Source organism: Ammospiza caudacuta, chromosome 2, assembly GCF_027887145.1.
Source record: "Ammospiza caudacuta isolate bAmmCau1 chromosome 2, bAmmCau1.pri, whole genome shotgun sequence".
NCBI classification, from domain to species: Eukaryota; Metazoa; Chordata; class Aves; order Passeriformes; family Passerellidae; genus Ammospiza; species Ammospiza caudacuta.
The window spans coordinates 120,791,572-120,806,948 of NC_080594.1; the positions used below are offsets into that span (position 1 = coordinate 120,791,572).

Here is a 15,377-nt window from a genome sequence, read left to right on the forward strand (position 1 = left end):
ATAATTAAAAGAAAAAAGAAAATAAAATTTAAATTAAAAAAAAAAAAAAAAGAAAATACCCCCAAACAAAACCCACAAATCCAGACATTCATAACTCTTAAAGGAAGATGTAGGGAAAAAGAAAATGTTATTCTTTTTCTGATGCATTTTAAAAAAAATTAAGATATTCAGAAGAACTGGTTTCTTTTCCTTTCCAAAATTCCATATCTAAGGAAAAAAAAAGAGCACAAAAGCCCCCTAGAAATGATCCAATCACTGGATTTACATCAGAGAGCACGAGGTCTTTATATATATAAAAAAACCCACAGATTTTCCTCCTGTTTTCAACAAAAGAAAGGCAGAAAAGACACATGAACTCTTTATTCTGATGTTTTTTCCCAGTTTGAAATGTGCACTTGATGGCAAAATGAAGCATCTTTGATTCTCCTGCTCCTACAAAAGCTTGGGGAGTCTCTAATTCCCACCTTGAATTTTCTGGCCCTACCTAAAAAGGAATTTTTACCCGTGCTTTGAACATTGTTTACCTTGAGGACCATGAGGTGGCTTTTGGCAGTGAAAGTTTTGGGATTTTTTTTATATTTATTTAAAAAAAAAAAAGTCAGGTTTTACTTTTAACCACACTTTTATTGCCTTTTATTTCCTCCGAAATAAACCCCCACCAAATCACATCCTAGATTTCTATATTTCCACTGCAGACTTCTTAATCTCTCATGTAAATCTCCATATTCTGGAGTAATCTCTGGAAAAAATGCTATTTATAGCATCCTGCTGCTGCAGAAATCTCCATTATCAATGTAATGCTCCGAGAGAAAAGCAAATCAATTTGCAGAGTTGTCAAACAGCAAGATAAGCACCCAGATTAAAACTATTCCAATTATTCTAAACAAAAAGAAACCTCAATTGTTACAGCAATGAAGATCCTGTGACAGACCACACACATCCCATGGCCAAAAGTGATTGTTTTTTTTTTTTTTTTTTTGTGATGGAGTTATCACAAATCTTTTCCACAGCAGCAATAAAAAATGGGTTTAAAAAAGGTTTCAAACAGCTGGGATTTTCAGTTTTTCTTGGCAGAGAGGAGTTTGTGCTCAGGGCTGACTGGGAGGACGCCACTGCACTCCTCTGCCTTGGCCAGGGGGCGTTTGATGAAAGCTCTTCTGATGACATCGATGTCCCGCCCCAGGTGATCCATCATGGGGGACACCAGGGAAGGGGGAGCCTCCAGGTCGATCAGGAAATACCTGCAAGGAGAAGCACAGCAAATCAGTCAGCCAAAACACTGGGATGGGACAAAATTAACCAAAATACCGGGATGGGACAAACCCCACCAACATACCTGAGCTGGGCCAAATCCACCAAAATACCTGGGCTGGAACAAAATCAGCCAAAATACCTGGGCTGGGACAAACCCACCAAAATACCTGGGCCAAATCCACTAAAATACCTGGGCTGGGACAAATCCACCAAAATTCCTGGGCTGGAACAAAATCTACCAAAATACCTGGGCTGGGACAAACCCACCAAAATACCTGGGCTGGAACAAAATCAGCCAAAATACCTGGGCTGGGACAAACCCCACCAAAATCCCTGGGCCAAATCCACTAAAATACCTGGGCTGGGACAAATCCACCAAAATTCCTGGGCTGGAACAAAATCTACCAAAATACCTGGGCTGGGACAAACCCACCAAAATACCTGGGCTGGGACAAAATTAACCAAAATTCCTGGGCTGGGACAAACCCACCAAAATTCCTGGGCTGGGACAAAATCTACCAAAATCCCTGGGCCAAATCCACTAAAATACCTGGGCTGGGACAAATCCACCAAAATACCTGGGCTGGAACAAAATCAGCCAAAATACCTGGGCTGGGACAAACCCCACCAAAATCCCTGGGCCAAATCCACTAAAATACCTGGGCTGGGACAAATCCACCAAAATTCCTGGGCTGGAACAAAATCAGCCAAAATACCTGGGCTGGGACAAACCCACCAAAATTCCTGGGCTGGGACAAAATCAGCCAAAATACCTGGGCTGGGACAAACCCACCAAAATACCTGGGCCAAATCCACTAAAATACCTGGGCTGGGACAAATCCACCAAAATTCCTGGGCTGGAACAAAATCTACCAAAATACCTGGGCTGGGACAAACCCACCAAAATACCTGGGCTGGGACAAAATTAACCAAAATTCCTGGGCTGGGACAAACCCACCAAAATTCCTGGGCTGGGACAAAATCTACCAAAATCCCTGGGCCAAATCCACTAAAATACCTGGGCTGGGACAAATCCACCAAAATACCTGGGCTGGGACAAAATCTACCAAAATCCCTGGGCCAAATCCACTAAAATACCTGGGCTGGGATAAAATTAACCAAAATACCTGGGCTGGAATAAAATTAACCAAAATACCTGGGCCAAATCCACCTAAATACTGTGCTGGAATAAAATTAACCAAAATACCTGGGCCAAATCCACCAAAACACCTGAGCTAGAACCAAATCAACCAAAATACCTGGGCTAGGACAAAATCCACCAAAATACCTGTGTCAAATCCACCAAAATTCCTGGGCTGGACAAAATCTACCAAATTACCTGGGCTGGAACAAAATCAGCCAAAATACCTGGGCCAAATCCAACAAAATACTGCGCTGGAATAAAATCTACCAAAATCCCTGGGCCAAATCCACCAAAATACCTGGGCTGGACAAAATTAACCAAAATACCTGGACTGGGACCAAATTAACCAAAATACCTGGGCTGGGACAAAATCCAGCAAAATACCTGGGCTGCAATTCAAGGAATTCTTCTGGGGGGTTTCTTAAATGAGAATTCCTAATTTTTTCCTGCTCCTGTGGAGTTTTTTGGTGTTTAGGTTTTGTTTTTTTTTTTTTTTTTTTTTTGTTTTTTATGAGGATTCCTAAGTTTTTCTGCTCCTGTGGGTTTTTTTTAAATGGGAATTCCCAAGTTTTTTTCTGTTCCTGTGGGGTTTTTTTAAATGGGATTTCCCAAGTTTTTTCTCACATTTTGGTACCTGGGGTGCTTGAAATAAAAGCTCAGGGCTAGCTTGATTTCAATGATGAGAAGTTCAATTGAACTCTGGTGGAATCATGTAATATCCTGAGCTGGAAGATGTCCCACAGGATCATCCAGACCCCCCAAATTCCCAGTTGTTCCCTGGGAATGTTGTCCCAACACTCCTGGAGCTCTGTCCAGCCCTGCTGACCCAAGGAGATTTATGGGGATTTTTGAAGGACTTTTGAATAAGTTAGAGACAGAATATGGATGGGTTTTGAGGCCCCTTCCAACCCAAACCATTCCATGGGTGGGTTTTGAGGTCCATTCCAACCCAAACCATTCCATGGATGGGATTTGAGGTCCATTTCAACCCAAACCATTCCATGGATGGGTTTTGAGGCCCCTTCCAACCCAAACCATTCCATGGATGGGTTTTGAGGTCCATTCCAACCCAAACCATTCCATGGGTGGGTTTTGAGGTCCCTTCCAACCCAAACCATTCCATGGATGGGTTTTGAGGTCCATTCCAACCCAAACCATTCCATGGGTGGGATTTGAGGTCCCTTCCCTGCCCACACCATTCCATGGGTGGGATTTGAGGTCCATTCCAACCCAAACCATTCCATGGATGGGATTTGAGGTCCATTCCAACCCAAACCATTCCATGGATGGGTTTTGAGGTCCATTCCAACCCAAACCATTCCAGAATCCCCCAATTCTCCCAGCCCACGCCCCCATGAAGCACCTCACAACCCAAAAGTGACACCTCTAAATGAAGACACGTTGTCCAAGCAGGACCAGACACCCCAATTTCATCCCAAAACTGCCCCTGACACAGAGGACTTTGCTCTGCAAGAATTTTGGGTTTTTCCTAAGTCAGCTCCAGCAAGAGCATCCCATGTTCCCAAAGGTGATCCTGGAGGGGAAATCCCCAGGACCAGAAGGAAATTGGGAATCTGAAGGAGGTGGGGCTGTGAACAAACCCTGCTCGTGCCCTTCAGGCTGCACTGGGGTCAGTTTTTTGCATCACATCCCAAATATTGCACCCCAGGAGCCCCATGGGGCCAGGAGTGGCTCAGGATTGCAGAATCCACCCCTGGAAAACATGGGGAGAACACTTTCCCTCAGCCACCACCCTGATCTCACAGAGCAGCCACGTCACAGCCCCAGCTCATCCCCAAACCCTGCCCAGAAAGTCCAGAATTCTCCGTGGGAGGGGTAGGATGGTGAAAACCCACTGAAACCCCAAATCCTGAGGTGGGAGAGGAGCCCAGCACTGGCTGGGTGTCCCTGGAGCCAGGGCAGCAGTGCCAGCCCACCCAGCCCAGCATTGCAGGCGCCTGAGCTGCAGGAATTGCCCCAGGATGGTCCCAGGGATTTGGGGGAATTCTGCTGGGCTCCCTCCTCCTCCTCCTCCTCACAAAGCCCCACAGCAACAACATTTGGCTTTTGGGAGCTCGGCTGCCCACTGCTCTGGGGGCTCCAGAGGGCAGAGATGGAGTTCAGGGACAGGAACCATTTCCCAGCCTGGCCAATGGTGTGGACGTGCAGCCCAGCAGGACCCGAGGATGCACCCCCTGAAATCTGGGAATGTGGGACTGATCCTCTGGTAAAACCACCGGTGAATCCAGCAGATGCCACCTGAGCTCTGCAGCCTCCCAGATCCTCTCACCTCCAGAATTCCAGCTGGAGATTCCTGCCCCTCTCCCTGATCCCACTGCCATCCCCGCCCTGCTTCCTGAATTCATTCCATTTCTGCCCAGCTCTCATCTGCTGCTTTTCATTGTGCTCCTAAAACGGCGAGAGGGTTGTTTTTTGGTTTGTTTTGTTGGGTTTTTTGGTTTTTTTTTTCCCCTTTCCAAAGGCTGCTTTGCAACTTTGTGCTTTCTCTGCCATTAGCAAAGGGTGGAAATTTCCACTGACGCACTGTTGATAAGCCAAGGAGAGCAGGGGGGGAAGGGAGGATGAGCTGTTCCAGCAGATCTTTCTGACTCCTCTCAGGAAAAGGTATTTTATCAGAATTGCAGGCGCTGGGAAAAACGTGGGGTTTCAAAAACAACCACCTCTCTCCAACGTGAGCAAGATTGCCTCCCTGTGCCACGACAAAACAAAGGGAGAGAGAGGCAAGGGAGAGAGAAGCAGTGTAAAAAAAAAAAAAAAAATTTAAAAAAAAAAATTGGATTTCTTCAGGAAAGAAAGAAGGGCTGGAAAAACAATGAGCAGCACAATGGACAATGACATCCCTGAGGAGATCTGAGCCCCTTCCCCTCAGACCTGCACACTGAAATCAGCTGCCAGGAGGCCAGGGGGGTTTGAAAGCCTCAAAGCTTCGTTGCAGGCAGTGATCTGTGACCCCACACTCTGCTGTTTGTGCAGTAAACAACCCCAAATCCCAGCGAGACAAAGCCAGGGAAAAATACAGGAATGCAGCAGGGAAAGCACCTCGTTCTTGCAAGGAGAAATGCAAAAAGCATTTGTGCTCTCCAGGAGTCACCAGGGGAGAAATGCAGGAAAATTCCACTGATTCACCATGAGCCCACAGTTATTTTCGTCCTCCTGCTTGACTGCAAACACAAGGATGATTTAAATGCAGGGGAGCAGACTGGAACACATTAAAACAATGCATTAACTCCAAAAAAAATTAAAATGTAAGATGGTCTCGAATAAAGGAGGATGTGCCTTTGCATATGAGGGAAATAAAAAAAAAAGAGGACCAAAAAAAGAGCCGGGTTTCATTTCTCAAATTTACCAAATTCAAGCCAGAAATTGTTTGAACCTTGAGTCCTAAGGATGCTCAAATCTGTTGCTTTCAGGTGGCCAGGGTAGGACTTCAAGGATCCTGGAAGAAAATTCCCTTTGAAATCCTCCTGGAATGCAACTCTGGGCCAAGGGGAGCAGTGCAGATGTGGTGGCCTTGGAAGAGGCTGTGGGGTCCCAAGGTTTTGGCCCCAAAATGTCTCCCTTGTGAGATGGTGGAAGATCCAAAGGAAAAAAAAATGTTCTGAGGAAGAGCAGAGGTGAAAGGAGCAAAAAACACCTGGAGGAAACCACAGCAGGAGCAGGAGGAGCTCCACGTTGTCCTCATTAAGGTAATTCCACAAAAATAATTTTTTTTTTAATTTTTGCTACCTGAATGTTCATTTTTAGGACCATGGAAATGGGGGAATTTGCTTTGTCCCTCCTCAGCAGGGCAAGCTCACGGATTGTCAGCAGGACCAGGACAAGTGCTGCCTTTAGCTTTTACAAATATGGCAGTGGAAATTCCTTGAAAGTCTGGCAAGGACCAGATCCAACCCAAAAGCTGGACTTTAATGACCAAAACTGAGCCACAGCAATGATGGGAATGATCCAGAGGGAGCTTGGGGGAGATACACCCACAGCCCCAGGAAAGGCACTTCCCAAATTCCATCCACAGGCACCTGGTGCTCAGCTGATTGACTCATGGGAAGATGTTTCATTAATTCAAAGATCATTAAGAACAAAATAAATTAAAATGAAAGTCAGCCCCCTCAGATGGTGGCTGGTTGCCACCCCACCAAGCCCAGTGGCCACCACACTCAATAAAGAGCTTTCACAAGGGTGCCACAGGATTTGGGGGATTCTGGTGCCCTCACATCACCAGCTCTGCTCAGGGCCTCTAAAAAGCACCAAAATTCCAAAGGGCACTTCCACAGCTCAGGTGGAAAGGAGAAAACATCCCAAACATTGCAGGGCTTTGATCCCATATTTACATGGGCAAAAGTAATGGTTCAACTCATCAATGAAGAAAGCCCCATCTAGTGGAAGAAGACAATCAGCTGAGCAGAAAATACTCCAAATGTGCCTAAACCCACAAACATTCCAGCTGCCTTTGTTCTCATCCAAGTGCACTGCACAGCCAGGACACTTTTTTTGCCCAAACAGCTCAAGATGTTCTAAAATCCAAACAGCAACAAAAAGTTGGGTTGGGCATTTAAATTTATTTTGAGGGGGGTTAAGTAAGGAAAAAAGTTCCTTTTTAAGATTAATTAAGCTCCTTTCATGTGTTTTTGTTTTGCCCTCTTTGGTCTTCAAGAGCCATGAAAGGCATCAAGAGGCTCGACTTGAGCGAGGCCAAACACGTTTGGGGAATAAAGAAAAAACATGAACTCTGCATAATTTGGGTTCAACAAAGGGTGGGGAGAGGGCTGTTCAAACCTGTGAACGCTCCAGAGAACATTTCTGACAGGTAACCATTATTTACCATTATTTCACTCTCACAAATCAAGGCAATCACATTGCGCCCAGGTGGTGGGGATGATCAGAGGGCACTTCAACCTCTCCATCAGCGTGGAAAATTTCATCCTGCCACAAGCGGGAGGTTTAGAAAGGAATTGTGCAACTTCCAAAGCTCAGCTGCTCTGTGGGGAGAGGCAAAGCCTGAACATGTAAGAAAATTTATATGGAAATGTTTCCACAGCAGTAAAAAAAAATTCCTGATCAACTCCCCAAAATGCAACTCCTGGGTGAGGATTCCTGATCAACTCCCAAAATGTAATTCCTGGGTGATAATTCCTGTTAAACTTCCCAGACTGGATCACAATTCCTGATCAACTCCCCAAAATGTAATTCCTGCATGGTAATTCCTGATGAACTCCACAAATGCAATTCCTGGGTAGTAATTCTTGATAAACTCTCCCAAAATATAACTCCTGGGTGATAATTCCTGATAAACTCCCCAAATGCTATTTTTGGGTGATAATTCCTGATGAACACCCCAAACTGGATGAGAATTTCTGATCAACTGCCCAAAATGCAATTCCAGGATGAGAATTCCCGATCAGCTCCACAAAATGCAATTTTTGGATGATAATTCCTGATCAACTCCCCAAATGCAATTTCTGATAAACTCTCCAGAATGCAATTCCTGGCTGAGAATTCCTGATCAACTCAGAAATTCCTGGATGATGATTCCTAATAAACTCCCCAAAATGTAATTCCTGGATGATAATTCCTGATCAGCTCCCCAAAATGCAATTCCTGGGTGACAATTCCTGCTCAATTCCCAAAATGCAATTCCTGGGTGACAATTCCTGCTCAGTTCCCAAAATGCAGCTCAGCAAGAACAAAGCCAAGCCCTGGGTTTGCTATTTCAGAGAGCATGGGGGCTGAGGAGACAACTGTGAGTGAAGAGCAAAACAAAAAGATGAAGAGGCAAAGCAAGCAAATAACAAAAGAAAATTGCCATCTTTTCAAACTGAAATTTGAAAGCAAGGAAAAAAAGAAACAACAAGGCAATGAAAAACTGGCAAATAGAACATGGGAATTGTTATGAATAATCAGAGTTTTGCTGGAGAAGTCATAAGTCATGGGATGGTTGGGTTGGAAGGGAATTGAAACCCATGCAGTGCCACCTCTGCCATGGCAGGGACACCTTGCACTGTGCCAGGCTGCTCCAACCTGGCCTTGGGCACTGCCACAGAAATAAATGTGCAACTCAATAAAATAAAGTGAATGAAATGATGAACATGTGGTGAGAAAGGTGTGAAACATTCCTGTGTCCCAGGCAGATGGAACACAGGGAATCCCACACATCCCAAAACCAAGGAGAAGGGAAGGCCCTGGTGCTCCATCAGGCCCCAAACCCTGAGCAGGCTGAGCTGCATCACTTTGCTCCAGAGCTAAGAATGGAAACACTGAAGTGGGGCTAAAAACCACCAAAAACTCTGAAATTCCAAGCCCAGTATTCCAAATTCCACCTCAGTCCCCCACACACACCTGCAGATCCTTGGAGCCACCACCTGCCCAGAGGAACGTGTGGATCTGTTTTGGTTTTTCCTGCTTGTTCTGGAGCTGCCTTTGGATCCTGTCCAAAGTCAAACCCCCCCAGCCCATGGAGAGGCACCAGGGTGGGGTTGGGGCAGGGCCAGAGCAAACACAGAACCACAAAGTGCCACCCCCAGTGCGCTACTATCGCTTTACAACCTGTTGGAATCTGCTCTGCTGTGCTCAGAGGGATTCAGAGCTCCTGGAGCATCTCAAACAGCAAACAGAGCCTGCCTTCAGCATTCCTTCCATTCAAAACCTGCCACTCACCTCATTTAAATCAGTTGGGTTTTGTTTGTGCCAGCCAGAAACACCTCTGGGACAAATAAAACCACCAAGCACCTTAAAAGCAATTAAAATGCAGCTCGTTAATAACAAGGAGTGATGAGTAAAAGAAATGTTTGGCACAAATCTGTGGGCCAGCAGGAGAGAAAGGTTGGGAATCTTTATTGAAATACATTCTTGCCCTGGTTTTTCACATTCTGGGCAAGGCAGGCTCAAAGTCTCACCTAAATTTCCATACCTAGAACCTGGTCCTTGGCACATTTTATCCAGCCACCAGCTGAGTTGTTACAATATCAAACCATCCTCTGAAATACTTAAAAACCAAAATATTCATGTTCCACCATGAATACAATGAATGTGAATGAGTGGCTAATTCAGTTTAAAGATCAGTAAATCAGGGATTGAAAAGTTTGACTCTTTAATGAATCCACACAATTCCCAAAACTCATTTCATAATTTCAAAATGACCAAATTTTCATAATGAGCTACAGGCAAAAACTGTCAATATTAGATCTCCCAAAAAATAAATAAAATGAAAGGAGGAGGATGCCCAAAGAGATGCATTTCAGAGAAAAACCTAAATTTTAACACCTCATCCTCAATGAGCAGGATCTCCTGAGAGGGAATAACCCCATTGTTTGTAGGATGATCCCACTGTTTGTAGGATAATCCCGTTGTTTGTAGGATCTGGGGGCTTCAGGAGAGTCACTGCTCCTGCCAGTGACAGCTCAGGGCCACAGTCCCCCTGGGCAGGCTTGGAGAAATCTGCTTTACACAGCAATTGCCAGAAAATTCCTTTTCTCTGGGAAGTCTCCTGGATATTGTTCAGTTTGTAACAAGCCTTTATATCCCCAAAATCCCAGATGGTGCTGGAGCACTCCAGAGTTCAGGGAAAAAAACCCCTTTTTTTAAGGACCAACCATCCCTCCTGCTGATTTATCAATTTGTATTTTCTACTTCAGCTCTTTCCCTATCTCTTAAATCCCCACCAAAACCTGCACAAGATTTGCAGGGAAAAAATCAGGGAATGGTTTGGGTTGGAGGGAATTAAAGATCATTCCACGGGCAGGGAAGCTTCCAGCAACCCAGCTGAGCCCAAGCCCCATTCCATTCATTTTTATATCATTATATTAAATTCATTTGCATATAATTAACCAGCCAGGAGGTCCAAGGAAATAATGGATTGAGTGTCCATCCCAAATCTCAAACATACTATAGGAAAATAAATCTCCAACTAACTACATGCTAGAGAAAAATAAATCAGTTAAATAAATCAGTTAAAATAAATCAGTTAAATAAATCAGTTAAAATAAATCAGTTAAATAGGAGTCAGGAAAATTAAAAAAAAAAAACAAACTTAAAAATATTAAAAACCTAAAACAAGCAAAAAATTAAAAGCTTTGGAAGATTCAAGATGCTCCCCCAGACACTCATGAGAATTCTCACAGAAGCCTCTTAAGATAATTCAGAATAAACCAAGACTAAGGAAAATTGGAATATTCTGGATTATCCAATGTCCCACTCCACACCAACCTGCTCCAGAAGGGACACAGGAGAATTAGAAATTGGCTGGGGAGGAGAAAAAATTCCAGGATTTTATGGAAAGTCCAGGAGCTTAGGGAGGGAGGTGTCTGGAAAAGTTGTTTATTTTCTTTTTAATTTTGTCCTATTGAAAACAAAATATATATATTTTTACAGCTGCTGTAAAGTAGAACTGGCTGATTTTATAAGGTGGCTCCAAAACTGATTTATCACTTCCTATTGATGGATAATGTTTGATTTCCTGAATGTTTTCTTTTCCAGTATAAAACACTGCATGGTCCAGCAGGAACCCACCCTGCCTGTCCACGGAGCTGCAAAATTCCACAGGAAAATCTCCAGGAATGCAATCCCAAGGAATTCCCAGTGCTGCCAGTGCCAGCTCTGCATGGGAGATCCCAAAGAGAGGCACCCAAACCTTGTCCTGCAGCAAAGCAGAGATCTGGATCCTGCCACAGCCAGGGAGGGCAGGAACAGGGACTGAGAAATATCTGGGGACATCTGACCTGGGAGGAGGAGGAGGAGGAGGAGGCTTTGATCTGAGGTTTCCTGCCTGAAGGTTGCAATGGTTGGTTACTAAAGCCTTGTTTTACTCAGCACATAAAATCCACCTGCTCTGGGGGCTCTGCAGGCAGGAGGGGTTTGCTCAAAGCTCTCTGGGAGGATTTGGGAGGGCTGGGGAGGGGAGAGATGGATCCGCTCCATCCCAGAGCCCCCTGAGGCCAGTGGGGATCAGGAGAGGGATTGGGGTTGGGTGGGGATGGGATTGGGGTTAAATCTGGGGTTGGGATAGGAACTGGAATGGGACTGGGATGGGGTTGGGGCTGGGATTGTGCCCCTCAGGTGATTTCCCACCTGCAGAGCTGCCCCAGCCAGGGAGGAGCTGGAGCTGCTGCAGAGCCCAGAGGAGGCTCCAGGATGAGCAGAGGGATGGAGCAGCTCTGCTGGCAGGAAAGGCTGGCACAGCTGGCATTGCTCACCTGCACAGGAGAAGCTTTGGGCTGAGCTCAGGGTGGCCTTGCAGGGCCTGGAGGAGCCCCAGGAAAGCTGGAGAGAGACAATTGCCAGGGGATGCAGGGACAGCACACAGGGAATGGCTCCACACTGAAAAATTCCAGGTTTAGATCAGATATTAGGAACAATTTCCTCCCTGTGAGGGTGGGCAGGGCTGGGATGGAATTCCACCCCTGCATCCCTGGCAGTGCCCAAGGCCAGGCTGGACACTGGGACAGTGGGAGGTGTCCCTGCCATGGCAGGGGTGGCACTGGGTGAGATTTGAGGTCCCTCCCATCCCAACCCATCCCTGGCTCCACCTCAGGCACTGCCATTGTGCCCGTGCCTGTTTTGCTCTCCTGCTCCATGTGGGGTTTTTCCAAACCATGCCTTGACCCTGGCAGTTTTGCAATGCAGGATGAAATCCTGTTGCAAGCCCATGGGAGATGAGAAATTCCTGTCTCAGGACAGAATTAGTGATGACCTCATCCTGCTGTCAGAGCAGAAGCATTTTATAAACATGAAAGCCTTTTCCAAGGGCAGAACAAGGAGCTGCTGTCCCTCTCCTTGTGCCAGGGGGGAGCTGAGGCACAGGCATGAAATTCCAGTGATTTTGGGAGAGGTTGGATGACCGTTTATAGCTTGGGTGGCAGCACTTCTGCAGGCCAGGTTTTGGGTTCTTCAACAGAAGACAGGAACATCTCCAGAACTTTGGAGAAGAGATGAAGAGAAGCCATTTCTGCAGGGGAGCGGTGCCAGGGCCTCATCACCTCCACAGGGAGGGATCCTCCCCAGAACCCCATCCAACCCCACCCTCTGGCACTGGGAACCCATTCCCCCTCTCTGTCACTACATGTCCTTGCAGAAAATCCTCTTTCCTCCTTTTTAAATTGTTCCTGAAGGTTCTGGAAGGGCTCTGAGGCCTCCCTGAAGTCCCTCTTCCCCAGGCTGATGGAACAGGAGTGTGCTGGAGATCCCCCCTTCTCCTCTCACCATTCCCACGTAGCAGGAGCACCACAAGGTGCTCAGAAGAGGGAATGAAACCAGGAGTGACCCCATGAGAGCTGATCCAAGGAGGACTTTGCAGCTCTGGAGTGCCCTGAGCTTCCCCAAGGAAGAGCAGGGCTGGCCAAGCTCCTGTTGGATGCTGCAGGATCGGGAGCAGCTCGTTAATTGTTAATTGTTAATTGTTATTAGGATTAAGCAGCCCCAGCAGTTGCTTAGCAACATCTCCCAGGCCTTGGAGAGGCAGCAGCCATTTCAGAGGTGGCCTCAAGGAGCAAAACCACCCTGGGCACGGCATGGGAGCTGCAGCACCTCCCTCTGCACTGTGGGGTAATTCCCATTTATTGTGTTTCCATAAAACACAGGATTACCCTAAACACCCTTAACTGAGGGGCTGGGGGTGCTCACCTGGAGAGGAGAAGCTGCAGGGAGAGCTCAGAGCCCCTGGCAGGGCCTGAAGGGGCTCCAGCAGAGCTGCAGAGGGACTGGGGACAAGGCCTGCAGGGACAGCACCCAGGGAATGGCTTCCCACTAAAATGGGAGGAATTTAGGTGAGATATGGGGAAGAAATTCTCCCTTTTGAGGGTGGGCAGGCCCTGGCACAGGGTGCCCAGAGCAGCTGGGGCTGCCCCTGCACCCCTGGCAGTGCCCAAGGCCAGGCTGGACACTGGGGACAGTGGGAGGTGTCCCTGCCATGGCAGGGGTGGCACTGGATGACCCCTAAAATCCCTCCCAGCCCAAACCATTCCATGATTCTGGACTTCATCAAACCCCAAAACTGTTTTAGGAACACAACCAAGCCTTACAGGGCACTTTAATGTTAATTACTAACATTGGAGGAAAGGATCCCATCCTGCCAGCTAGGAGATTAGGCTGAGCTTTATCAGAAAACAGCCTAAAAATAGTCATTTAAAAAATAATAATATTGTTTATGTTGGGGAAAGTTCTGCAGTGCAAACACCACTGAAAACCACCACAAAACGGACAGCACTCAGAATAAAACACACAGAACACACAGACAACACACCCAGCTCCTTGCTGAGAGCCCCCCCAGGTGCCACCTGCAACCCAAACATCCCCAAGGGCTGGTCCTGGTGTCCCTGGTGACCCTGCTCCAGGAGCAGCAGTGACAGGACGAAGGAGCAGGTGTCACCACGTACCCCCCTCTCTTGTGGCGCTCCTTGTGCTTGGTGATTTTGTAGGGCAGGGACCTCTCCCCCAGGTTCTCCAGGCTCCTCACGATGGCTCCTCTCTCCATCAGAGCCTCCACGGTGCGCTTGAGCACGGCTGCTGTCTCAGGCTGCAAAAGAGAGAGAGAAAAGTCAGGAATTGCTGGAACTCTGCGTGGTTTGTGTGCTGGGAAGGACAGCTGCACTTGCACAGCTCAGCACTTGGAGAGGAGGGGCTGCACCCCAAGAGGACAAAGTGGAAGCATTGAAGGACAGAATTTTCAGGAGCAGGCCGTGGTGGTGTTTGAGGCTCTCCAGGAGCAGGGAAGAAGCATTTTCTATTATATGTTTGGGGGTCTCCAGGGAAGAGATGAGAATCTTGACTGTGTTTCAGAAGGCTGATTTATTTTTTATGATATTGTATTATATATAATTACATTATTATATAATAATATAATTATATATAAAATATAAACTATATTATATATAGTATATATTAATATTATATATAATATACAATAAATATTATATATATTATTGCAATAAATATTATATATATTATACATTATATATCATATATTATGTACTATATATAATACATAATATATATTAATATATACAAATATTGACAATAATACATTAATATTACCATCAATATATTAATATTAATATAAATATATTAATAACATAACATAATATAATATAATATAATATAATGTATTCTATACAATATATATTCTATATTCTATATATGGTATATATTAATATTTATATATTATATATTAATATAGTGTATTTATACAATATATACACTATTATATATTATATAATAATATGCTATGCTATGCTATGCTATGATATTATATTATATTATATTATATTGTATTATATTATATTATATTATATTATATTATATTATATTATATTGATATACAAAAGCTATACTAAAGAAAAAGCAAAGAAACATTAAAAAAGCTAGGAAAGAAAAGAATGAATAATAAAAATATTTTGATTAACTAAAGTCTTGACACAGCTACACCTGTGATTATTCATTAAGTAAAAACAATTCTCATACTAAGTAAACAATTCTTTAAATCACATTCTAAAGTAACAAAATATAGAGAAGCCAAAGCTTCCCAGCTTCTCAAGAAAAATAAATCTTAGCAAAAGTATTTTTCAAAAAATATATTAGTGACAGCAGGCAATTCCCCAGGAACGTTTCCTGCCATTTCCAAGTCAGGCCCCAGCAAAAAGAAGATGAGTTCATGGATTTGACTCACCTGGAATCACTTGCTCTGAGCCTTGCACAAATCAATATTCCTAGCAAAGGAAAATGATGGATTGGGAACAGATTTGGGGTCCTTGCACTGTTGTTGTTCATTAATATTTCAAGTGATCAGTGTGGGGAAAACAAGTCCATGGCTTGGTATGGAGACAGCAATCAGCACCATTATATAAAAATTATATATATAATATACATCCTTATATGGGATATCCTGGGCTGGAAGGGACCCACAGAGATCCCTGATCCAGCTCCTGGCCCTGCACACACCCCAACAACCCCATTCTGTCCCTGCAGGGGTGTC

At 45.1% G+C, this 15,377-nt stretch overlaps 1 protein-coding gene across 1 annotated transcript in view; it reads right to left on the bottom strand.

Moving 5' to 3' along the window:
* Positions 1 to 620: 620 nt before the first annotated feature.
* Positions 621 to 15,377, bottom strand: part of MRPS6 (mitochondrial ribosomal protein S6) — a 44,174-nt gene continuing 29,417 nt past the window's right edge. The window contains exons 2-3 of the mRNA XM_058821967.1: positions 13,783 to 13,922; positions 621 to 1,241 (exon numbers count right to left, since the gene is read on the bottom strand). Of these exons, the coding sequence (XP_058677950.1) occupies positions 1,058 to 1,241; positions 13,783 to 13,922 (324 nt within the window). The 3' untranslated portion in view covers positions 621 to 1,057. The remainder of the gene's footprint in view (positions 1,242 to 13,782; positions 13,923 to 15,377) is intronic.